This window comes from Ischnura elegans, chromosome 7 (genome assembly GCF_921293095.1).
Source record: "Ischnura elegans chromosome 7, ioIscEleg1.1, whole genome shotgun sequence".
Classification (NCBI taxonomy): domain Eukaryota; kingdom Metazoa; phylum Arthropoda; class Insecta; order Odonata; family Coenagrionidae; genus Ischnura; species Ischnura elegans.
In genome coordinates, this window is record NC_060252.1 from 2,392,727 (window position 1) to 2,418,299 (window position 25,573).

The 25,573-nt window shown below is 40.0% G+C and overlaps 1 protein-coding gene across 2 annotated transcripts in view; it reads right to left on the reverse strand.

Annotated features, from left to right (window-relative positions):
- Window positions 1-25,573, reverse strand: part of LOC124162138 (aldehyde dehydrogenase family 16 member A1-like) — a 97,553-nt gene that overhangs the window by 56,691 nt on the left and 15,289 nt on the right. For both annotated transcript variants that reach the window (XM_046538560.1, XM_046538559.1), the window contains 3 exons: window positions 14,898-15,076; window positions 10,268-10,424; window positions 660-820 (listed from right to left, as the gene is read on the reverse strand). In XM_046538560.1, coding sequence (XP_046394516.1) covers window positions 660-820; window positions 10,268-10,424; window positions 14,898-15,033 — 454 coding nt within the window. In that variant the 5' untranslated portion in view covers window positions 15,034-15,076. The remainder of the gene's footprint in view (window positions 1-659; window positions 821-10,267; window positions 10,425-14,897; window positions 15,077-25,573) is intronic.

The window sequence follows — 25,573 nt, forward strand, 5'->3', positions numbered from 1 at the left end:
ATTTGTCCTACAGAAAAGGAGAACTGAAGTAGGTGGGAAGAAAAAGGTCAGTGAGTGAGATGGGGTCGGGATGAAACATGTTTACATTGTTCCCATTTAACTTGATATTTTCCTTCAAAGATAATGATTTCTGGTCTATGTAGTCTCGGAAAGGAAACAAATTAACATTAGAGGCACGGGATGATGGAGGGCCAAGGTGGTTTTTTGACATATGCGATGCAGTTACTTATGACTTGGCTATTATCCTACGGTGCTGAGATTCCACCGATGGTTGTTCAATCACTTGAGAGGAGTCACTTCATGTGCCAACCATATTTTCCCTTAAAATTTTCCACAGCTGAAATTCTGTTACTTAACCCATATGAGAGCTTTAAAACAAAATGGTTCATGATTAGGACAAGCATTGCAGTTTGATGGTGCATGCAAAGAGAGGACACGAACTCGACTTTCCACTCCCTCTTATGGAATGCTGCTTTCTCTGAAGTACTGATTTAAAAAGTCGGATCCAGATCCAATGTCTTCAGCACATATGGATCCAAGGTATCCAGTGAAGAGCAATATCCATGGATATTTGGATCCGTAGCATCCGACCCAACCATCCCCACCCAAAACCATTGCCAACGGCAGACCGCGAGTGAGGAAGATGAGGGGCAACGCACCAAGGGTGATGCTTCGACCCAGCTGCGCAGTCTGCTGCCTTATGCACCTGCCGACAGTCGTGCTGCCAAAGAAGGTCACCTTGTCCACGAGCGAGTGTGTCGCCAGTGCAGAGCCAACCGTCGAGTCTCCAGTGACCACATTGAGCACTCCAGGGGGAAGACTGCGGACAACAATGGGAGACAAATGACTCTCACACGTGCATTGCAATGGAATACAAACCACTCATGTGCACAACACACACAAGAAGTGCAGGATGAAAACCAACACACTCAACCTCCAACTGAACAGATACGTAAAAGGGACAGCTGGCCTGGCCACAAACACACACACACACAGCTATCTAGTGGCCGCTCTGCTTGCAAGTGTCCCTTGTGCAAGAGATTCCCTTCGATTGATCAAAGGTCCCTGAATGGGAGCGAAAAATGTAAACGGGTGGTGGTCTCAAAGTTGAGGCCACAGGTACTGCAGGGAAATTGCCTAATCTCATACAGAAGATCAAATAAAAATTTTCCCTTGAAACAGAACTGATTCTGGGCTGAAACTCTACTGAATGTGTGAAAACTGCCTTGAAACAGCCTTGTAACTGCACTGCCTTGTCCTTAACATGAAAAAGGGCACTCAACTGAAACTCTGATGCCATTCCCCCTTGCAAGTCCATTGCATTTCAACTGCTTCTCCCTTGGTGCACCTGATCTCTACTGACACTGAACTGGACAGTTGCCTCAGACCAGGCCAACTTCATGACTCCACTGTATCTCTCTTGCCGAATGTATTTACTGCCCTGCCACAGAGCTGCTGCAGCATTTGGGTATCCCTCTCCCACATGAATCGGAACTGCTTCTCCCTTGCTGCATGCGTGTTATCCAGGGAAAGTTTTGTCAACATGCAGAATCCATCTACCAGACATGTATGGGACCCATGTTGCCAGCGGTAATGTATTTTTTTTAATTTGGCTATTGGCAACACGACTATCTTTTCCTGTGCATCAAGCTGTTGGTTGCCATTATTTCCCTCAAGTTGCTAGGAACTGAAGACGAGCGGTTAGCGTGTGTGAAGGCATGAAAAGATTGATAACATAATTGATAACATAAGAAAGATTGATAACATGATTGATTGATTGATTGACCGATACTTCGAAGGTCATTAACTGTAAGTATATATCAAAATTCAGGTGAAGGGGAGAACGAGGTCGGTGGAGGTGACTGCAGTCAAAATCGGAGGTAAACGTTTTAACTTCTCTGATAGCATGTTTATTCCTTCCATGTTTGCCATGTGAATGTTGACCTTGAATTCGTGTTTTAATTCAGGCAGGGTTAAGGATTTCAAGGATCTTTTTCAGGGGCCATGCAGCCACCACTGAATTCTTCTTTGAACACTGTGACGACTGCCATCCACTTTTCCTGCCATATGGATAGCCCGTCGAGCAGGAGAATAAACTGGTCTTTAATGCAGCACCATCCGTTAGTCATTCTGCAGAGGATATGAAGAGTGAGCTATAGTGGGCTTTCGAGGAAATAAGGAATGCGGATGTATCTCACTAGTGCAATGTATATTTAAATTTATGCACCTTACATGCAACTATCGACTTGAATAACTTCCTTCCTCAACTTTGCTTATTTTCGCAAAGCCATATGTAATCAGGATAAGTTCTTCTACGTTGCATAGCATCAGGAACGTTTGACTTAAGTGCGGTATTTTACAATTTCAGGAAAACAAAACGCCATGGCCAACGCCACATATCGCCTGTTCGTACACCTGAAACCAACAGGTTGGGATGAATAGGTAAATCACCAATCGTATATTCAGTTGCAGTATGCTTTTTAGGTTCTGTAAATTTCTTTTGTTTTGTATATATGTAGTGCACTTTACTAAACTGTCACAGGTTGCTATGAAAAAGTGAGCTCAACGGAGTACTACAAATAATTCAATTTGCCTGTAGTAGGTGTTTGAAGTTACCACTCTTCCAACTCCTAATAACAAGCCAGGTAAAGTGGAGTTTTTTTTTAGATGTGCAGTGTCTTTCTTATTGGATGGAATTGATACCTATGGTTCATGGTGGTATAAATTCAGTGTAATTCATGGGGGATACAGCGGTTTTATTTTATAACTTAATTTGATTTTCTTGAAAGCAATTGTGAGTTGATTATGTTTCCACAAGTTACTTTAGCTTAATTCCCCATTTTATTTTAATGCTCTTCTTTAAATTTGATTTAGAGTTATGTCATTTGTGACTCTCATTGCAGGAGCACCCCACTTCCATAACTTCTTTGATTTATGCGAAAAATCCACAGAGAAAAAATCATTCGCCTTGACCGGGATTCGAACCCGGATCCCTCGATTTCCGGCCGAGTGCTTTAGCCAGTTAAGCTACCGAGGCGTCATTCATCCCTGTGGAAATTTGTGGACTATACCGGACAAGGTGGTATGGACTGCTGAGCATATTATGCGACGAGCAGTCCAAATCGTGCGCACGGCGCCACAGCCGGAGAGTAAGTAGGTAGCTTAACAGCTAAACTGTCGACTGTAAGCAGTCGACTGTAAGCAGTCGGTAGCTTAACTGGCTAAAGCACTCGGCCGGAAATCGAGGGATCCGGGTTCGAATCCCGGTCAAGGCGAATGATTTTTTCTCTGTGGATTTTTCGCACAATTGTGCATTGCGGGTGACTCCCGTAAAAGTTATCACCGTGGCTAGTTCCGGTATACTTAAAATTCTTTGATTTAGACTGTTTTTGCACATGGATTTAACAGTCGTTAATTTATTGATGCATTTATGTATGTTTTCATGTTCTCATAAATTGTATCCTAAAAGCTGTTGTGGTCATTGGAGCTATAACTAATGTTGCTCACAATCGCCTGTCTACCCTTTGTCTTTTACCATGCATGCAAAATTGTGCAAGAAACCTATTATGTGATCAGCCACTGTTAGCTATGTTGTACAAGTTGTTAATTTATGGTTTTTCGCATGATTTGACAAAGGAATTTCAATGGACTGAGCAGGGGAATTGTATTCAGCCAAACAATTGTATTCATGAGTTTCAGCCTGGCAGACAAGGGAGTTTCAGTCTAGCTAGCCAAGGCAGTTCCATTGGAGTAGTTGGAGTTCTTAATTGCACTGCTACTGTACTGCCATCCCTCTTCCAAACTCCAATAGTTTTGTTTGAATTTAAATTCAGTTTCATCATAGAAGCAAGGCAGTGAGTTTCAAGGATTATTCAGCCCAGTTTCACTTTAGTTTCAAGGAAGAAATTTTTTCTTGTGACTAAGTCCAACTCTACTGAATTCTACCTCTTATTTAATTATTTATTTATTTCCACAGATAACACCATTTCACAAAAATTGAACTATTTTGAAAGTAACTACAACTAGAACAAAAAAAAACAAAAATCAAATGTATAACAAGTAATTATTTTAAAAAAATGAATACAAAATCAAATAAATCCAAGCAAATGTGGGGCAAACTGAAAAAATCCCAAATTTTCTTCTGAATGAAGCTGGAGATTCATAGAAGAAATCCAAGTACGTAGCAGCAGCACTACCTCTTCTAAGAAGTCGGGAGAGCCCACTGTGATAGGCGTAGTACGTAGAAGAGAACCTTTGGCGAAAGATGGTCATTGAACGAAGACCCCATGGCACTGACAAGTCAATACCACCCGGGAGTACGGGACTGTCGATGAGGCCATTCACCAATTTGAACAGTAGAACAAGAACGTCAGCTTGTTGGCGCCGCAGTTGAAGGGGGAGGAGATAAAAACGACTCTCCAAATCGCTGACTGCTGTAGTACAGCAGGTGTAACCAAGTCAGACACCAAGCATTCTTACAAATTTCTTTTGGAGGTGTTGAAGCTGACGAGTGTGGTTAACATGGTCGGGAGACCAGATGATAGACCCATACTCCAATATTGGGCGTACCAAGGACTTGTACAGCATCTTCTAATCAGAGCCTTTGTCAGTCAGAGAGCCAGTCCTCGACACATCAACATGAGAATTTTAGCAGTGACACTGAATCAACTGCTTGAACATATCCACTGGTAGAAAAGAGATTCTTCCTCACCCAAAGAAGTCATTGACAATGAGTCATTTCAGACCATAAGTTGTTAGTTTAAGGTTAGTGGCAACCTCATTAACTACACTGCCTCAATTGATTCTCCTGCCAAGTGTGCACTGTGGATCGACAGCCAGAATGCACGCCATACATCTTCAGCATTGACATGTCTTGACCGTTACACCGATAAAAGAGAATTTTTCAAATGCACTGCGGCTAGAGTGTGACACAGCGTGAAATATTACTTCCATTCCCATTCAAAACAAAAGAAGTCTCTGTCGTATTTTGACATTTATTTCCTCGCGTAAAATGCATAAATAAAGTCAGAAATGCATCGCGTTTGGTCTTATTCTTTTTTAAATTACGCGCACATTACTAATATTTCACTCCAATAAAGGTGTAATACCAATTGCCGAAAGTCATTGCTAGACACCTTTTGGGCTAATAGGTGATTCATGCAGCAGTTGACCTCCAGAAACTGGGAACTTTGAAGCAGGTAGGCTGAAAAAAGTCAGTGGGTGAGAGAAGGGGGGGGTGTGAAACACATTTCTATTGTTCTCGTGTAAATTGATATTTTTTTCGAAGCTAAGGTCTTCGTAATATGATCCCTGCGCGAGCTGGGACATTTTTCTTATTTCAGAGAAGAGGAAAGCCTCAGAGGGGGTCCTAGTGCTGAATGGAGGGGGATAGCGGATCTTGGAAAATGCGCTAATGTAACTATCCCACGGTACTCATGCAGCAGTTGACCTCCAGAAATGGGGAACTTCGAAGCAGGTAGGCAGAAAAAGGTCAGTGGGGGAGAAAGAGGGAAGGGTGAAACACGATCCTATTATTCTCCTGTAACTTGATATTGTCTTTTGAAGCTTTTCATTAATGGTGCTTGTAATAGGAACCCTGCGCGAGCTGGGACCTTTTCACCTTTTGTTTGATTTCGGATCGACTTTTCACCACTCTAATCCACGAATTTGATGTAGTTCGTCAACTTGCCTATAACGGCACTGCATGCACTAAACGACTAGAGTTCTTTACAATTTTCAGAGTCAACTTCAAATGACAGTGTGCGACGGTGTACAGTGTGAAATTCAAAGTATTCGAGAGCGTACCTTTAGCATAATTATTCCAGACCTCAAAAAGCAAATACTTTCTAGTATTCGAGGTATTCGAGTATTCGCGGATACTATTCGCACATCTGTATATACATAATATGTTACCAAAGTACATTTGATCCTTAAAATCTCTTTCTTTGCAAGGAATTGAAAAAAAGGTTTTATTTATTAGATCAGTGCTGCTACTCATTACATGAATATTTTGAGAACATCGATACAACTGGAAGTGAACAGTGTACCTCAGCAATAATAATAATGTTTAGAGTAAAACTTTGATTTTACGCAGTTGGAGGGACCGAAATATGGGCACTGTGTAAAATCAAAGTGTGTAAAATCAAGAGTTGGTATTGAGGAGGAGTATAGTTTTCAGGATAACACTTGCTCATAATTTTTAGAATGCATAGTCATATACTTTTGTAAAGTTCTTATTTAAGACAGAACCGGAACCAGAAAAAGTCTGATATGTGAGGTTTTAGTATAGTCATCCAAATTAACCCCATTAACAGAGAGTAAAATTTCGCTAATACATCACAAAGGCTTTACACCCTGTGGGCCTGGGTTCAAGTCCTGGCAATTGCAGAAACTTATCAGAGATGGCCCTATCCCTACTTGAATGTAATGCGGAGGCCACTTCCAGTACACCACTCTGTCCAGCAGATGGGACATTACGTCCTGGTCCCTTTGGAGCCTAACATTACAACCTGGCTAATGCCAACATAGGGTTCCTGTCCCCCCAACCTTTACTTAATGGTGCTAATGACCCCAGCTGTCGGTTACCTCCTTCCAAATATCATACCATAGATAATACAGAGCACATAGGACCCGGGATATTCGGAAAGTCAGATTTTTCCGGTGTTAAGATCACTTTTTTAAGTGAGCTATTTATATAACCGCGTAACTGCCGTCATGCCGCCAGTGATGAATAAAACAAATGATTAATAGTCCGGAATAATTTTCTCTCTTTATAATTTTTACGCATTAAAAAAGCATTTTCCCATGAAATTTTAGCATTAGTAGATTGAATTTACCGGGAATAGCTTCTCTGTCGGCATTCTTCCGCGAATTCAGCGCCAGGACCTTCGACTCACAAGCCATGTGACTCATCTTCACGTAATATTTTGCTTCCCCATATCTGACAACAACACCGGACAATTTTTGTATTTCGCTTTAATGGTGTTAAGCCATTACTGAGTTAAAAGGGACTGCCTTATCATTCATGTCTAGAATTTGACTTCAATGATTATATGACGATTGACGACGCGAGTTATTCTCCGAGGGCATTAACTCCCGTTCCGTTAAAAAGAAACACTTCCCACCTAGTGGAGTTAAGCTAATAGCTATTCAAGGTCCAACCATGCTTCATTCAAACCCACTGACAATGAGATATGTACAAGTTGAGTCAGTTCTGATAAGCGCGCCGCGCAAGCAACTTTCCCTCGCCTCCATTCGTCCCGCAGGTGTGGGGTTAGCCCACGGAATGAGACAACGCATGCTGCTTTTACCATCGTTTTGAATCATCATTGACTTACTTCCATACTAGAAGTACGAGTATCTTTATTGAATCACCTTGGAAGCCAATACTTTGGCACGGAAGGATTTTTAACGGCTCATTTCGCCGTTATATTTCGCTGTGGCGACGGAAAACATAGTGTTGGCAAAATTCTAGAAAACCTTCAGTTAGGAATAGATATTCCGTAGTTCATAATTCCGGATTAGAGACCATCTACTGTAATTACAATGAATATGTTATTAACAGCGTCCTTCAATAAGTCGCGTCGCGGCTGCGTCTTCGATCTAGAGTAGTCGTCTATCGGTAGGTCTTGGTAGATCTCCACTCTAAGGAGAGTAAAACAAAGAAAGAGCAACAAGTGGTATCACGAAAGGTGATAATGTTAACATCTCCGGTGATCATCTGTCTTAATGGAAAGTAATTACGTATACACGGCGATTGGCGTATCTTTTAAGTTTTGATATCCTTCCACGGCAAATTTGAACTAAGAGCGATATTCTCGTTCGTAAAGTAGCCTGAAATATAACTGAGAGGGCGAAGGGGGAAGCAGTAATTAGATTCGCGATGTTTTTAGTTTAACGCTCAACAGCGCGATGTCATTTCAACCGTTCCTGTATTCATTTTTGTAACTCATTGAGACGAATCAATAACCTAACTTCATATTGCTTCAGTCAGGATTTTCAAAACGAGTCGAATGACAACTGCGTAAAATCAAGATTAGCGGCCTCTTTGGGGCTGGGGTTATGCTGCGCAAAATCGAAAAACTGCGTAAATTCAAGAAAAGATGTAAAATCGAAGTACCACCATTGCAATTCCCTATGCTTTCCGGCCGGACTTGAGGGTTGCTGTGTAAAAACGAGACTTGATGTAAAATCAAAGTGTGTAAAATCGAAGTTTTACTGTAATTTGTCCAGAGATCTAGTAGTACAAGGGTCCCAGCTACCACATTATAAGTCATTGAGATAAGGTGAAAGGAAGAAATAAGGAAGTCGCTTCTCAAGTAAGCTTGTTATGGGTTTCTTACGGCCAGGGCGACAAACATCCAGAGTAATGGCAAAATGGATGCCAAACTTTCAGCACTTCCGTAGATGCTGTTATTATCCCATCGTTTCAGAGTGTTAATTAAGGCCTTTATGCATTAAAACAATGTTTTTATTATTGGTGCTTCTATATTATGAGGAGAAATAACATCATACCGCCATAATTTGAAAATCATTCACATTTATGAACTGATAGCGAAACGAAGGTCGTAAGAAAAACACAATTTCAGAAGAATACCGACGTAGAATAATATAAAAATGCCGGAAGGAATATCTAATATACGTATTGTAGTCATCGGGTTATCAAGCCATAATTTAAAATTCATAAATGTTAAAATGTATGGACCTTGAATAATTTCAGTTTTTCATGCACATGCCAAACAAGTTTTTTTTACATAATTGGATATTTAGTTGGTAACTACGCCCCACAGCCTTAACAACTGCCGTGGTGTAGTGGTCAGCGTGCAGTACTTCGGTTACGGCGGTCGCACGTTCGGATCCACCCTGCTGTAATTTTTTTTCTTTCCGCCGCATGGATAGAGTACTTGTATTATGCTTTATATCTTCACTAGCCGGTCGCTTGCAGTTATTAATTTTTTTCTATTTACGGGAAAATCTGTTATCAATTGTTAAGCCCTTATAAAAACTCGCTTAATTTCACCAATAGCCTTTAAATTCATGTCGAGATGAGCCGCGTAGCATGTGTAGTACGCTGTTCAGCCGCCTTTGGCGCTCCAACAGAAGTGACTTACATTGCCTGAGGATATTTGATGGCATTCCTTACCTAATCGTCCCTAACGTCTTACCCTTGCCTTATATAAGTCCCTTAGCTTATGATAAGCTGCTTATCAATTTTTTCCGTAAGAAAACCATAAGAAACGGTTAACTCTCTTACTTTGTGCTATCTGGGGTTACACTGATATAGCTCACCTCAAGTTAAAGAATATATATACAATAAATACAAATATACAATGATTCAAGATATGTCAAACTTTGTTTAAAAATTCATCTATAGAATGATACATTTTTATTTTCAGATATTTTAGGAGGTTGGTCTTAAAAGCAGCTGCACTTAATGGTGCCTTAAGTTCAACTGGCAATTTATTATAGAATTGAAAGCCCATACAGTTTGGACCAGCACCAGTATTCTTGGTGCGCACATATGAAACATGCAGCTGATCAACTTGTCTGGTAGAATGATGGTGAACATCACGGTTCTCAACATAATGGGATAGATTTCTTTTTGTATACACAAGTAAATGAAAAATATATACACATGGCAGTGGTAATATATCATCCTTATGTCTACATATTGTGACTTTTCTTTTTATTTTTCTGATTTTATGTATATTATATGTACTGATGAACCCTATACCTACTCGTGTCTAAGCACGGTCACTGAGAATAAATTGTTATTATTATTATTAACAATCATAGAAGGACAGGTAGATGGTAAGAAGGACAAGGGACGCCCCCATGAATAATACAGGATGGGCAATGAAGGATGTTAAAGAAAAGGAATACGTCACCATGAAAAGGCTAGCGGACAGGAGAGAGGAATGGAGAGCTGCGTCAGACCAATCTTAGGATTGTTGACTAAGGATGATAATGATTATTAATTATTAATTCATTTAGCAAAGACTTATGTAAAGGCAATTTGCCTGCTCACAAATTATTTCGCCTCTTCCCCATTCGAGGTAGCATTTTTTTCTTTCATGTAGCATGTTTGCCTTAACTTTTCATCTGAATTCAAAACTAGGAACTCCTCGGAGTTCAATCCGACATGAGCCAAAGCATAGACGTTGGCTGCCGGGCTTATTTCTGAACTGAATCAGACATAAGAAATAAGCCAGCCATGAAAGTTCAAACAGTACTCGTGTAATGAGTGGCAGGGCAGTACAAAGCTCACCCCGCTTCCATGCACATCTCAGCCAGCAGGAGGGCAACAGGAGCAGCCTGACGGGACGGCTTCAGCACCACCGTGCACCCAACGGCCAAAGCAGGGGCTATGAGCCAACCAAGGGCCTGAAGCGGCGTCTCCCGCGATGTAATGCCAACCACGACACCTGCTCAAAAGACACAAAACCCCTCAAAACATCAGCAGGCAGGCAGCCTCATCTGCCACTACACCAACATCCATCCTCCTCCTCTCATAGCCTCCTCCTTCGTGATTCACTATTTCTGCGTGTGGTAAGTAGTTTGAAAGACGCCCCTTTAAGTCCTTCTTTCAACCCACTTTTTGAGACATTCGTGATGAAAAATCACCAGTCTAAACCTTTTATCAGAAGTCAGCCAGTTCCTACGTTCAAAAATATCTATAGTGCCTCCATCCATAAATATTATGAAGTAAATCACAATAGTACAAAGTAGTTTGAGATATGGAATAACAGTTTGGGGTATGGCTTCTTATATTCTACTGAATTCAATAATTAGGATTCAGGAAAGGATATTAATAGTGATGTGCGAGTACTGGAAAATTCGAGTTGAGTTGTTACGGTTATAGAGCTTTTGAGGCTAGAAGGTCAAGGAATCTGCCGACAGAAAGGGCTATCATGAAACTCATGTAATAATACAGTTTTTAAAGCCAATTAGTCATTCTAATGTCTTGGCCTGGTAGTTTCAATTTGCTGTATACATTATAGCTGTCGACGTGTGCACTAAATACGTTTACTTTAGGCGTGGTGGCCTATCATCTTCCGACCTGGTGCACACTGGTCCGGAATCGAAAAAAGCTGGAATAAAGTCCAAAATGACCTTCATGGGGATAGAGACTAGAAGCTTAGTGTAAATACTCATAAATTATTACCAGATATAGATTTATATGCCATTTTACATAAATAAGACCCTTTAGTGGCCCAAACATGACCAACTTTTCAAAACCACGTACAATCTCGTTTTTCCTCGAAAATCTTTGCATATATCAGGTGGTGTTGCATTGGTATGATTTTTATGGAATAAAAAAATGCAATATTTCTTTTACCTGGTGATTACTTTCAACGACTTTTGAAGATTTTGGCTCGCATCTGTCTGGTATTACAATGCCAAATTTGACAAGGTAGACATTATCTTTCGTTTATGAAAAATACTAGCTGACCCGGCGAACTTCGTACCGCCTAACATTCAATGAACTTATAGTTAAGTTGCACCATTTATAAATAAAGAGCGGCTGTATCGTTTTAATCATATTTGATTTATTATAAATTAAATGAGAAAATATTGATGAAATAAAAATTATACGCATTCAGTTGTTGGCTATTTGTGTTATTAACTGTAAAAAAATGTTTTTAAGTCTAAGTCCATAGCGTAAACTTGGCTCGTTCACGGGGCAGGTTAACGCAATGCTAGACCGACGCTTAATTGATGCTCAAAATCGTGTAAGAAAATCCCCTATGAAGCAGCATTCGTATCAAATGACTTTAGGTGCACCAGTTATAGTATCTATGTTTGGAAAAAATGCACTGCGTAAACGTGCTGCATGCGTAAACGCACCACGGTGTACCCTACACATTCGGGTTTAATGTCTTGCGTCAATCGCCTTCTGATAAAGATCAGTTTTTGTTTTGTTATCAGGCGCAAGATAAAGCGAATGAAGCTAAATAAAAATAGCGAAGCAAAGCAGGGACGCAGCGAGGGGGGTTTTTGGGGGTTAAAACCCCCCCAAAAGCTCAGAGAATCTTTTTATAAAGCATTTAGTAATTAATATTATGACGGATGAGTACAAAATATTTAACTGTTCACGAAGCTGCAAAACCTACCATTTTGAACCTTTTATCCTAAAAAATGTCTGCGGAAGGCCCCCACACCTCTCGCTTACCTTGGAGAGTTTTCTATACCCTACAGACCCGCCAGTATTAGCTACGCCTATCCTTAATTCCTAGCTGCGCCCTTGAAGCGAAGGAAGAAATACAGCAGATGGTTTACCGACTCGTAAACATACCACATATTATTTACCATGAGGAAATGAGAACAAACATCACAAAAACTGAAAGACTGACCATGCGATTTGTTAATCGTTATCACGAATGCAACACGAATTGGAAATTGAATACGTTTAAGCTCAAAAGGGCATATAAGTTGGGATCATGGAATCTTCGGATTGAGAACTTCCTCATCTTTGTATTTTACTTTGAGTATAGTGGCGTGAATCACTTTCATTATCAGTTTTTTAATAATCAAACATGTTCTGTTGGATAGTTTTGGTTGGTTTAGGTTTCGAAACATCATGAACACAGAGCCTACCTTTAGCTGGAAATCGTGCCGTGGTAAGCCAGGTGCGTCCAAGGACTTTAAATATTCAGATAGATAGTTGGTGACTTCGTCTTCGTTTATTACAAAGTTAAAAGATTTGAATTTATGCAGAGTAAGCGGACATTACTGATAATCAACAATTGCTTGGAGATTTGTTTACACACACGGTAGTTATGTGTTTGTTGACAACTGAATTCGAGCTGAGCTTACCTCTAATTCAATTATTTTAATACTATTTTAATATTACTTTAATATTTTTAACATGTTTGAACATTTAAATTTTTATAATATTGTTAAAAAGATTAGTCAATACATTAGTAAAAACGAAAAAAATTATAAATCTTATTTTTTTGACCGTCTTAACAATCAACTCCTAAAAACATATCTCTAAGATAAAGTTGAATTTTTTGTGTGAACTTTTCCTATTTTTTAATGTCCTATAGTTATCCGGGGCTGAGACGAATCCAAAGAGCCTAATGTCACTAAAATCGGTGCAGCCGTTCTCGAGTTATAAGTGTTCTAACTAACACGATTTTCGACTTTCTTTTATATATATAGATATGTAACTCGAAAAATTTGAACCACAATGTAAGGTAAAGATTTATAAAGAATACTAAGTAGAAATCTTGGTAAAAATGTTAGCAACGAAGGAAATGAGAGCAATTTTTCAATTGCGTGTCAAGGCTGAGCTACACATCATGGGACCCTGAGGCTCGGTAAATGAGGCAGATTTTTCAAGTTTTAAAAAACTTTATTCTTGAAAATCGTCATTTAAAGCACAGAATATCATCTTCATTGACCCAAAACATTGAACTGAGGATGTTAAAAAGGATTATTTAAAGGACAAATATTTTTTCACATCGAACTTCATCCGTGGTGTTTATAAATTTGCAATCATGGGCGTGACTTAAAGTCACTTGTTTTGTGCAGTGCTTCCTTTCAAGGGATACTTGAATTTGGAGAGCAAGGAGGAGCCACAAGGAGCGAGGGTTAAGTGGTGGTGGGTGGGGAAGACCAGTGATCAAGGTTTTGGTGAAAAATTCACAAACTCAGAGGGCTCAATGGGCTGGAGCGATGCCTTGATGAAAAATCCAGTCATGACTCTTCCATATTTCTGGCCTTTTCCACTAGGAAGCGTCTCGCACGTGTTTGAGGACTTTAGTCACTAAGTCTAGTTCACTGTAAAACCTTGGAGGAAGTACTCACGATACATTACGCCCCGAGCATTAAAAAAAATCCATTAACATCATCTTGAGACTGAAAAAAACTCAACGAGCCTTTTTTCGTTCCAGTTTCACTCACCCTTTGGAACGATTGAATCTTTGTTTTGACATCATAGTCAGTACACCCAAGATTCATCACCCATAATGATTCTCAATGAGAAGATTTCATCTTCACCCAAATGTTCAAGCAATTCCTGACACGCCTCATTGCCATGGGCTTTTTTGCTGTCCATCATCAACAACAAACAACAAACAACAACATGTGTGGAACAAATTTTGCAGCAACGAGATCCATTTTCAATTTTTCCGTCAAAATCTTATATGCTGATGCTTCTGATATCCCAATGTATGGAAGTACATGGAACATGGAAGTATCCTCAGAGTGTTCGCCACACTCAATGAATTGATGGCCAGCTTCACAATATCCATATCAATTGAAACTTGTCATATGCTTAATACCAACATTGTCGTAAGCTGCCTTGAGCATATTAAAAGTTTCAATCACAGATTTTCCTAGTTTTACATAAAATCTCACAGAAAATTTCTGCTCACCAAGGAATTATTTTGTAATCCACCAAAAACAAAAAAAAACACTTAACAAACAATGGCATAGCTAAGCAGCCAATAATGAATGACATTTGCAATCACCCAACTTTACTGAAATCTGCTGATCTCTACAAAAATTCTGACAGGAATTCCTTCTCTCAATGAGCACTTCCACCAAAAGTTTGTGAACTGGAACTCTAATGACCTCAACTCATGAAAAATGGGCAACAACTTTCATACTTTTTATGGCATTATCGTGACAGGGGAGATTTTTTCCTCTTGCATTGTTCATTCTCACCTAGTGTGCAATTTCTAAAATTTTAGGTATTGGAAAGCATATTTAACACACACTAATCCCCACATAATTTTCAAAGATAAGTCTACACCCCTCAAAAACTTGAGATTTTTAACTTGTAATAATAGTTACAGTGAGGAATCATTTTTTAGCAAAGATTAAAAACTGGCTTTTTTAATTTTCCCTGACAGGTGCCAGGATGAGAGGTTTGGCCGAAATGCTCTCACCTCGTGCCCTCCACCCCTCAAACTCCGACTCGAGCAGCTGTGCCCAGCCGGCGTGGTGGTACAAGGTGCAAATGAGGGCCGGCACGTCACACTCCTTGGGGTCACGAAACTGGATGGCACGGGAACACGCCTCCATCTGGGCCAAGAGCGATGCATGCTGCTGAGCATGGCGTGCAATGCTGCCTCATCGAGAACAAAGGGTGTTACACAAAACATTAACATAAAGTAATTATAACCAGTAATTTAATTACACGCATCACAGATAATAATAGTAAATATTGAATTCATGCTTACAACCTGAATTGATTATCAATTTCATTATTCCTTCATCCACATATTGCATTTCAGCCAACAGTTATAGCTCTTTCCTCAGTACAACACCATTCCTTCCCAGATATTTGTTTCCCAGCTAAAGCCAATGCACCACGGTCAAATTTCCATCAAAATTTTTTATCCAAATGCATTTGGTCCAAAAATTTGTATGCAACTAGATGGAGTATCCCACAATGCACCAAACCAAACTCCCACGTTGAACCAAAAGATGGAAAACAAACGAAAGATGATATTAATTTAAACAAATGTGGAAGCTTGTAAAGTGGAGGATTCTGTCTTTTTTAGGAGTCGCAATTTCCTGAGTAGGCCTCTTGAACATTACAATCGAGAAAAAGAGAGAACAAGGGGAGTGTTGGACTTGGCCTTGGATAGAAAGTGGCTAAGAAAGCATTGGAATAGGCGTGCTAACCAGGTTGGAGGAGGAGTTGGTTGTCGATGTTTCCGTTAAGTATCAACATTACTTGACAATGACTGAAGAGTGTCAGCAAGATTGAGGGTAGAATAAAACACCCAGAAATATGCATAAGGTAGTTTATTCCTGCCAGGATAATGTTATTAATAAATGATGGTCATTGTAGTTGAGAAGATGTTATGAAAAGTGCTGTAAATGTGCATTGAAATCACATTTTTTTTCTCCTAATCGAGCAGTTGCTAAAAGGTTGTTAGCTTATAATCATGCTCATGTCATATAATGATCGCAGAATACTGAATATATTTTGAACTGACCCACAAGTTACAACAAATTAACGTATGACGTTGTCAGAAGTTGGGAGAGTGTCTCTATTGATCCTGATGCTATGCTAACCATCTATGTATGCAATATGTAAACTGTACTCCAAGCATATTTCGTGTGGCCCTTCAAAATCCACATCGACCACTACTGTTTTTAGTAAACGCCTGTTCAGCACTGCAGGCAATATTCCTCCCAAAAAAAGAATAGATACCGGGTAAAAATGTTGAATTTTTTCAATCAAAACCTGGAGGAAGAACCAGTGGCTGCCTAGTGAAATGTGACATATTCGTCGATCATGCATTCTTTAACAACATGTTATTTATACTTTGTTACTTGGCAAATAAAACTATGGAGATAATCTTAAGTTTTTTTACAGGGCTTTTCCGCTAATTTACTTCTTTAGTGAAATTATTTTCATTCACTTCTTGTGGTTGCTCATTTAAAATTGCCATTAATTCAGATAATAAAAGTTCACCCTTGGAACCGAGAATCAAGAACCGAGAACCGGACCGGAACTGAGAGTCAAAAAAATTTAAGAACCTACTCATTCTTACAAGGGGAGACCACGAAAGTTGCTCCGCCTTTTTTAATGCCGTATTTTTTATGGCCTTCGGAATGGTGAACACATCCCTGAACTAGTAGTGGTTCCGTTTGTTGTTCCTAATTTGTTTGAGTTAATCCCGCCCTATAGAATGATTTTTGTATGTCTTTTGTTTGTTTCATTGAATTGTGGGTAAAAAAGACTGTGAATAAGTGAATATAAAATGTTAACTCGTTGGACTAACTGCTAGAGTTTTATTTCTGAAGTGAACTGAAATTTAAAACGTAAAAGTAATGCTAGAGAGGATTCTAGCGTCGTATACTAACAGGTTATGGGCCCAGACACGCTAGTTTGATTCAGTTAGTTCAGAAGTTGGATGCAGTTGCAAATGAAGTATCCAAGAAATAATTCCTGAAAGACCGACCACATGGGGATGCCGATTTTAGATGGACTCATTGTTCAGATTAAGTCCAGCTTTTGCTACTAAGTTCCCTTTTTCTATGTGCTTTGAGTGAACTGGAGAATTTGACGTATCTTGGGAAGAGGTATTTCTTAGCGGAAATATAATTGCGTCGAGAATGGAGTCAGCACAGGCAGGCCTGGGGGCGGGAACGATGCCTTCAATTAAGAAGCTGATTGGCAGAAGCAACTACAGCAACTGGAAATTTGGCATGGAGATGTTTCTCACAGCGGAGGAACTATGGCCCATTGTACAAGGTAAAGAAGCAGACCCACGCAAGGACGCGAAAGCCAGATCCAAGATATGCCTGATGGTAGATGAATCCTTATACCCTATGGTTAGAGGTGGTCGTTCGGCAAAAGAAGTATGGGAAAAGCTCCAGAATACTTATGAGGACAAAGGACTCTCCAGAAGATTAAGTTTGTTGCGAAAACTTTTTAGAATCAAGTTAAGTGATTACAGTGCTATGGAGGAATACTTAAATGATGTGTTGTCGTTAACGCAAAAGTTAGACGCCATTGGTGCCGGAATAGACGACGAATTCATCGGAGTAATAATGCTGAATGGTCTAAATGATGAGTGCGACCCAATGATTATGGCCATGGAAAGCTCTGGAGTAAAGATAAGCAGTGATTATGTACGGTCACTACTGATTCAGCAGGACGCCAAACTGAAAGGGTCCGAGGATGCGGCGAAGGAAACTGCGTTTATGTCAAGACCCAAGGTGAAAAGATTCCCTCCCAAACGCTTAGTATGTTATAATTGCAACAAGGAAGGACACAAGGCATTCCAGTGCCCTAATAAAGATACGAGAGTTAGTAGGAATGTGAATAGAGCATGGGAAAAGCAAGGAAAAATAGAGCACAAGGCAAAGAAGGCATCAGTTCTTTATGCTGCGTTAGCTATCTCCACAACAAGTCCTAGTGATTGGATTATTGATTCCGGTTCCACATCTCACATGACGATGAGGAAGGATTGGATGGAGAAAGAACAGCCAAGTATTCTGGAAGTGACTGTAGCTAGCAAAAACAAAATTTACACTGAGAGCACAGGGACTGTTCCAGTGAGGGTGAATCGTGCCGAAGCTGCTGAAATTAAAGATGTTCTTTATGCTCCTGACTTGAGTACAAACCTGCTGTCTGTGAGTAGGATGGTAGAAAAGGGACTAATCGTTACTTTTGACTCTGATGGATGCAAAGTGTATGACAAAGACAATTGTATTATTGAAGGTGATGTTCAATTCACAGGAAGTAATGTGGGCGGCATTTACAAGTTGGACATACTTCCTGAAGTAAAGGTAAATACCGCCTCTGCCTCATCTGGAAACCGAAGACTGTGGCATAGAAGATTGGGACACATGTGCCGAAAGTCCATGGAGCTTTTAGCCAAAGGCCTTGCTATTGGAATGAAATTCATAGGAAGAGATGACGAGCCTTGTATTTCATGCATAAAAGGAAAGCATTCGCGAGCGTCATTCCACGAGAGTAAGACCAGGACGTCCCAAAAGCTACAGCTGGTCCATTCAGATGTTTGTGGGCCCATGAGTGAAGAAAGTTGGGGTGGAGCAAAATACATGTTAACTTTTACTGATGACTTCACAAGAAAGACATTTGTTTACTTTTTAAAGCATAAAAATGAGGTTACTACCAAGTTTAAAGAGTTCAAAGCCCTAGCGGAAAAGCAGAGTGGAGAAAAACTGAAAGCATTACGAACCGATAATGGTAGGGAATATGTGAATAGAGAAATGGAGACTTTTTTGAAGGACTGTGGCATAGTTCATCAAAGGACTGTTCCCTACACTCCACAGCAGAATGGCACAGCTGAAAGAGTGAATAGAACTATAGTTGAGAAAGCACGATGCATGCTTCAGGATGCACACTTGGGCAAGAAGTTCTGGGCTGAAGCAGTGAATACAGCTGTATATTTGAAAAATCGCTCACCTACTAAAGCAGTGAAAAACATGACCCCAGAAGAAGCCTGGAGTGGAAAGAAGGCTGACTTGTCTCATTTAAGGATTTTTGGATGCAAAAGCTTTGTTCATGTCCCTGATGAGATGAGAACTAAGTGGGATGCAAAAAGCAAGGAATTCATCTTCACAGGCTATTGTGAAACCACGAAGAATTACAGACTTTTAGATCGTCAAAATCCAAAGAATATGATAATTGCTAGAAATGTTGTCTTTCTGGAAGAAATGGCTCCTCAAGTACAAGATGAAGATATCATCAGCAGGGATTCAGAAGTTCCTATCCATAGTTTGTTAAATAATGATGTGCTTTGCGATAGGGTCAACCCAGAGGAGGCATTAGAAGGACCTGAAGAGGAAAGAGTAAATGTTCAAGGACATGAGGTGGAGCGCAGGTATCCTGTCAGAGATAGAAAGCCTCGTGATTTCCCTGATTTTGTTACCTATAAAGCATCCTTAGAGTATTTAAATGATGAGCCAGAAACCAGGGAGGAGGCACTTTCTAGAGGCGATGGGAAGCTGTGGGAAAGAGCGATGAGAGACGAGATTTTGTCATTGAAAGATAATGATGTTTGGACTCTAGTCTCAAGACCTCCTGGCAAAAATGTGGTGCGATCAAGGTGGGTTTTTAAACTAAAAAGGGGCTCTGATGGGGAAATTGACCGATATAAGGCTCGACTGGTGGCTAAAGGTTATACCCAGCGTTTTGGTCAGGACTATTTTGAAACATTCTCTCCAGTGGTTCGAGCAGAGAGCTTGAGAATGATGTTATCCTTGTCAAACCAGTTGGACCTGGACATAGAACACCTTGATGTCTGTACTGCCTTCCTTAATGGTGACTTGAATGAGGAGGTATTTATGGAACAGCCTGAAGGTTTTGTAGATGAGGTTGATGTTGATAAGGTATGTATGCTGAAAAAGGCCATCTATGGATTGAAACAGGCCTCGAGGGCCTGGAATATTAAGCTTGACAGTGTTCTGATTTCTTTGGGGTATGTAAGGTCAAAGTGTGATCCATGCGTATATATTAAATCTAAGGGAACTGATGTCCTAACTGTAGTGGGCATTCATGTGGATGATATTTTTGTCATATCTAATTGTGATGATGATAAGTGTTTGCTGAAGAAGAGCTTGAAGGACCATTTTGATTGTAGAGACCTAGGCTCTTTGAAATATTTTCTGGGTGTGAGTGTTTTTCGTGATAGAAAGAATAAAAAAAATTTTCTCTCCCAAAAGGCCTATCTGACAAAGGTTCTCTCAAAGTTCGGAATGCTGGAGAGCAACCCGGTAAAAACTCCTTTTGAGAGTGGACTGTATTTGCAGAGAAATGAGGGTGAGATGCCAAATGTGCCATACCAGAACTTGATTGGGTCCTTGATGTACCTAAGTCTGTGGTCCAGACCTGACATAACACAGGCAGTAAACTATCTCAGCCAGTTCAATAGTTGCTTTGGTGATGAACATTGGGCGTGTGCTAAGAGAGTGCTGAGATACCTCAAAGGGACTCTTGACCACTGTCTTGTGTATTGTAAAAATGATGAGGGACTGTGCGGATACTCAGATGCAGACTGGGGTAGTGACTCAGTGGACAGAAAGTCGTACTCTGGGTATGTTTTCACTTTTGGTGGGGGGGTCATATCCTGGATGTCGAAGAAGCAGAGTTTAGTGGCTCAGTCCTCTACAGAGGCCGAGTATGCTTCTCTGGCAAAGGCTGGGAACGAAGCTATCTATTTGAGAAACTTTTTAGAAGAACTTATTGGTGAAGTTTCTCCTGTGACATTGTTTTGTGACAACAAGGCAGCTATTTTTCTGTCAAATAATGCTGCATTTCAAAAGCGAACGAAGCACATTGATATTGTGTACCACCATGTGCGGAATCTTGTGGACACGGGGCAAATTTCGGTGCAACATATGTCGTCAGAGGATATGGTTGCTGACATATTCACAAAATCTTTGCCCTATCCTAGATTTAGAAAGTTTGTTGAATTGCTTGGTGTTATTCAAGTGCGGGATTAAAGGGGGTGTGTTGTTCCTAATTTGTTTGAGTTAATCCCGCCCTATAGAATGATTTTTGTATGTCTTTTGTTTGTTTCATTGAATTGTGGGTAAAAAAGACTGTGAATAAGTGAATATAAAATGTTAACTCGTTGGACTAACTGCTAGAGTTTTATTTCTGAAGTGAACCGAAATTTAAAACGTAAAAGTAATGCTAGAGAGGATTCTAGCGTCGTATACTAACACCGTTGAATGGGCCTTAGTTTGGCTGTAATTAATTAATTTTCATGCGGTACTTTTCACAAGCCGCGTATAGCTTCATGACATCGCATCCTTCGCCAGGAGGGTAAGGTGGGGTAGTGGTTAGTGTTTACGGCTACCACCCGGGGGACCAGGGGGTCTATTCTCTAACTCGAAGCGCGGTAGCTTTCTGGAGGAAAGATGCTTAATTAAGCTACTTGCTCCCACTTGTATTCTCTGACGCTGAAGCTCCGGCGAAGGGAGCTTGCAGAAGCTACCGGTAGCTTATTAGGCTCCAACCCTTATTCTCTATGGGATTTGAAGCTACTTCCGTAGCTTCAAACTAGCTACCACGGTAGCTTCGCGAAGCGCGCCCTCGAACCCCACGCTTCAGCTAGCTACCATCAAAATACATAGGGAATTCCCATAGGGCCATGGGAATTCCTGTGAACCGCCGTGAACCAAGTGGCGCGTGTCGCTAATCTTTTGTTCTATCCCATCAGTCTTTCTTGACACGGCTAGCGATTGAGTGTTAAACAAGAAAAGTGTTGACTATTTTTGTTGTTTTGCGTAATTATTTTCTTTAATGAGGTCGGGAATGCTGCGTAAATTATTTGAAGCCTTCAATTATTGTATTCTTAACAAAGTACTGGGCATGAGTGACAAATTTCGTGACTAAACATATATGTTTCGGAGTGAACTATCGATCGCGTTAACTAGTTGATTTCATTATTTGGAGAAGAAAAATGTTGCTTTCAATCATTTTATATCACGTGAAATCTTATTTTGCATGAAGTCATTACTAGTGAGAAGAAAAACCCCGAAAACAGTGATTATTATTGATGTTGCGAGAGACTGTTGTAGTGACGGTACAAATTGATGCGTTGAAATCATTACCAATGCCAATGTATCCACTGCACAGAGATGTATGTCTTATTTTTGCAAGTGTTTATACATTTATGATTAACTTTACCGTGCATTATTAGCAACGATCTTTGTTGTGAAGTGATTGTGTGAAGAGAGTTTAGTGTTACATAGATGCAGACCGTAGAGAGGTGGATATATTATTGTGTTATAATGCAATGTAAGGTGTTTCATGATAGTTATTAATAAATTTTTTGCTCTTCCAATGAATAAATGTGTTCATGATATCATTCTGCTTTCATTTGTGTGTCTTTGGCCGTATATACGCATTTAATTTCAGTGCCGGTAGTTAAGTTGGTGTATTTGTTTTGAATTTTGAGAAAGTGTAGCCATGGATATTCCAGAAGCCCACGGAGGAAGTCATCACAAAAACAATAATATAATATGACTTTAATATTGGGAGAAGGAACTACGTTTAATAGGTTGTTTTTTCATAATGATGGTCAAGTTCTAATGAATCGCCCTCGCTTGCAATAGTGCAAGCTTGGCGGTTGGCATATAATACTTATTCATAAAACCATTTAAATATTAATTTAGCCGTCGTGAGAACGGCACGACAGTAGAGTTTTGTGTAAATATCGTTTGAAGCATATTGTGAGCCTAAAATGAATGCTTAGGCCAATCTGAGTGAAATGACGTAACTTTCAAACATAATTTTCTCCACCTTCCCATTAACTTTGTTGAAGATATTCCCGAAATAATATACATTTATCGTATGCACATGTTATTGCGATATTCTCTCGCAGTGCAAGAAGGAACAATCTCTGCACAGAAACAGTTGGTCATCAAAATTTTTGCATCAAACAGGCAAAAGCATAAGGAGCGCTGAGTGTAAAGTTCTCGGGAATTAGAACGACAATGTGATAGCATTGGTTTAATGTGTTGGTAGTTTACTAACATTTTCTCTTCATTATATTTACATGGCCTACATGATTATCAATCGTGACATAAACTGCTGCATCGATCGAAACTATTGAATTGATATAAAAGCCGCTTAGCCAAATATAATTATTTCTACGTATTTCTATTACTATGAAAGCTGAAGGGACTCAGCATTTCGTAATTTACAAAGCACATTAATTTCAACTAGAAGAAAAAGTCAGCCGAGAACGACTACATTATGATTTTCCCGCAGGTTACGAAATGAAACGAGCGATTTCATTGATTCTTAGAGTAAAAACTGAGTTCGCACGAAATATTTCTCATACCCCATATCCGGTCTGAGAAAGCTACCAGAAATTCTCGGTCTGAGAAAGCTACTCCCTGTTAGAGAATAAGGTTGGTAGCCAATTCTGGTAGCTAGTTCGAAGCTACCACGACGGGAGCTTCGAGTTAGAGAATAGACCCCCTGGGCTAGAATGGTCACGTGTATTCCTACAATGTACTTTGACTGTCTATATTGCGAGTTTTCAAAGTTCGAGGTATTGTAGCTAATTTTTTTTAGATCAGCAAGAGGAACCCGTCACACGTGGCGTATAAATTACGCCGGGCGACCGGCCGTATACCACCTTTGTACCTTTATATCTGTATCACCTATAAATGTACAAGATTTTACTAATTTCTACAAATAAAGATTAATTTTAACAAAAATCGAGTATTATCATATATGCACATAACATGGGAAAAGTACGCCATTCGCCCGGTTGTGAAGAAATAACAGTCGCGCCCGCTAGAGGGTTAAAAGCAACAATTACACCAAATGTGTCTTGTGCTCGCCGCTTCCCAAAATCTTCCGTAGCCCTTCCAATATAATAACAAGATATGCACCAACAAATGTCATTTCTTCCAAAAAAAAGCCACTGCTTTAGCCCCCCATTAACCTTTCGTTATGTTTTTGAGTAGAAAGTGGAGCCTTCACTTCTCCGCGTTGAAAATGACACTGCTTAAATACCTAAACGTCATTATGGTGATAAAAAAGTAATCTCATGTCTATGCTTGTCGCAATTAAAATTAATGAAAAAGTCGACGCAGTGTGATCACAATGGAGACAAGAAAATAAAAAGCCATCACGGAGCCTTGAACCCTGGTCCCCCGGGTGGTAGCCGTAAACGCTAACCACTACCCCACCCACCATGCCTGTTTGAGGTGGTAATATCATGGAACTATAGGCTGCTTGTGAAAAGTACCGCATGAAAATTAATTCATTACAGCCAAACTAAGGCCCTTTCAACGGAACCACTACTAGTTCAGGGATGTGTTCACCATTCCGAAGGCCATAAAAAATACGGCATTGAAAAAGGCGGAGCAACTTTCGTGGTCTCCCCTTGTTAGTCACCACTACCACTAGAAATTTCAAAAGGTAAACTAGTAACAGATGCAAGTACAGTACTTTTCATCAACATTTTTTAAATGTCTCACAAGGTCTACACATCACAAATTAATTTAAGTTTTGGTAAAATATAAAAAAATTTTACTTTGCATTGCAAATAATGCCCATATAAGAGGCAGCTGTTGCCTTTCTCCCTCTATATCCTTTCTCACCCAAAGTCAGTGTTTTTCCTTTCCTATTGTTTCCCAGGTCCGCCACCACCCAACCCCATCAGCCACAGTCAGTGCTAGCATGACCACGGAAGGTAAGACATGCTGCAAATGTTATCTTGCTATGCACCCGAGCCAATAACTGAAGCACTGACGAGAGGCAAATTGGACAGTCGGCGGCTCATGAAGTGAGAATAAAGCGTGATTGTTCTGAAATGTCTTGAATTCTTCCTTTTTCTGCGCAACTTTCCCAGTACTCCTCTGGTGGACGACGAGGACTTGGAGAGCCACAGCGACTTACACCTTTTACTTATAAAATGATGAGAGGAGAAAAATATCACCATCTGACATTAGACTACAGGGGAGAGGGTGACATGGTGCATTGCGTGACAGTGGGTGGGCAGATTTGAAAGTGGTACAAATTGCCAAACATAACATTTGGACAGCTCCGAAGATATCCAGTATGCTTCCTCTTACCATTTGGGCTGTGGCCACAGTGCTTATTACCCTATGCACTTGAATGATGACCATGGGGACACACTCGCCTGGGTACTTACTTTTTAAACTATTGGTGTAACACACAATAGGTGAGAGCCGAAAAGTAACTATTACTTTCAGAAAGCAATAAGCAGATTTCAAGTAATGGCTACATATTTTTTAAATGCTTTGGTTATAAGTAAAATGAATGAAATGTAATCGTTTCCAGTCACTCAGTTCCTACAAAGCTCTGATTCTACCACATCATGGCATTCTGAGCAGATTGATCAGCAATCTGTAAATGTATACGTCCATCCTAAAGCCATGCACTACTTGATTACAATCAATAGCCAAGGGAAGTGCTTTTAGTGGGAAAAGTAAGGGCTTGGAAGGCAATGGAAAAGCAAAGAGGTCAATCAATGTTCAAAACTCATTAAGAGGAAAATATGAATACAAAATAAAAAACTCATTCACTCAGCATTAGCAGATTTTTCCCCAAGGAAAACACTTCATCAAATGTCAAACTGAGATC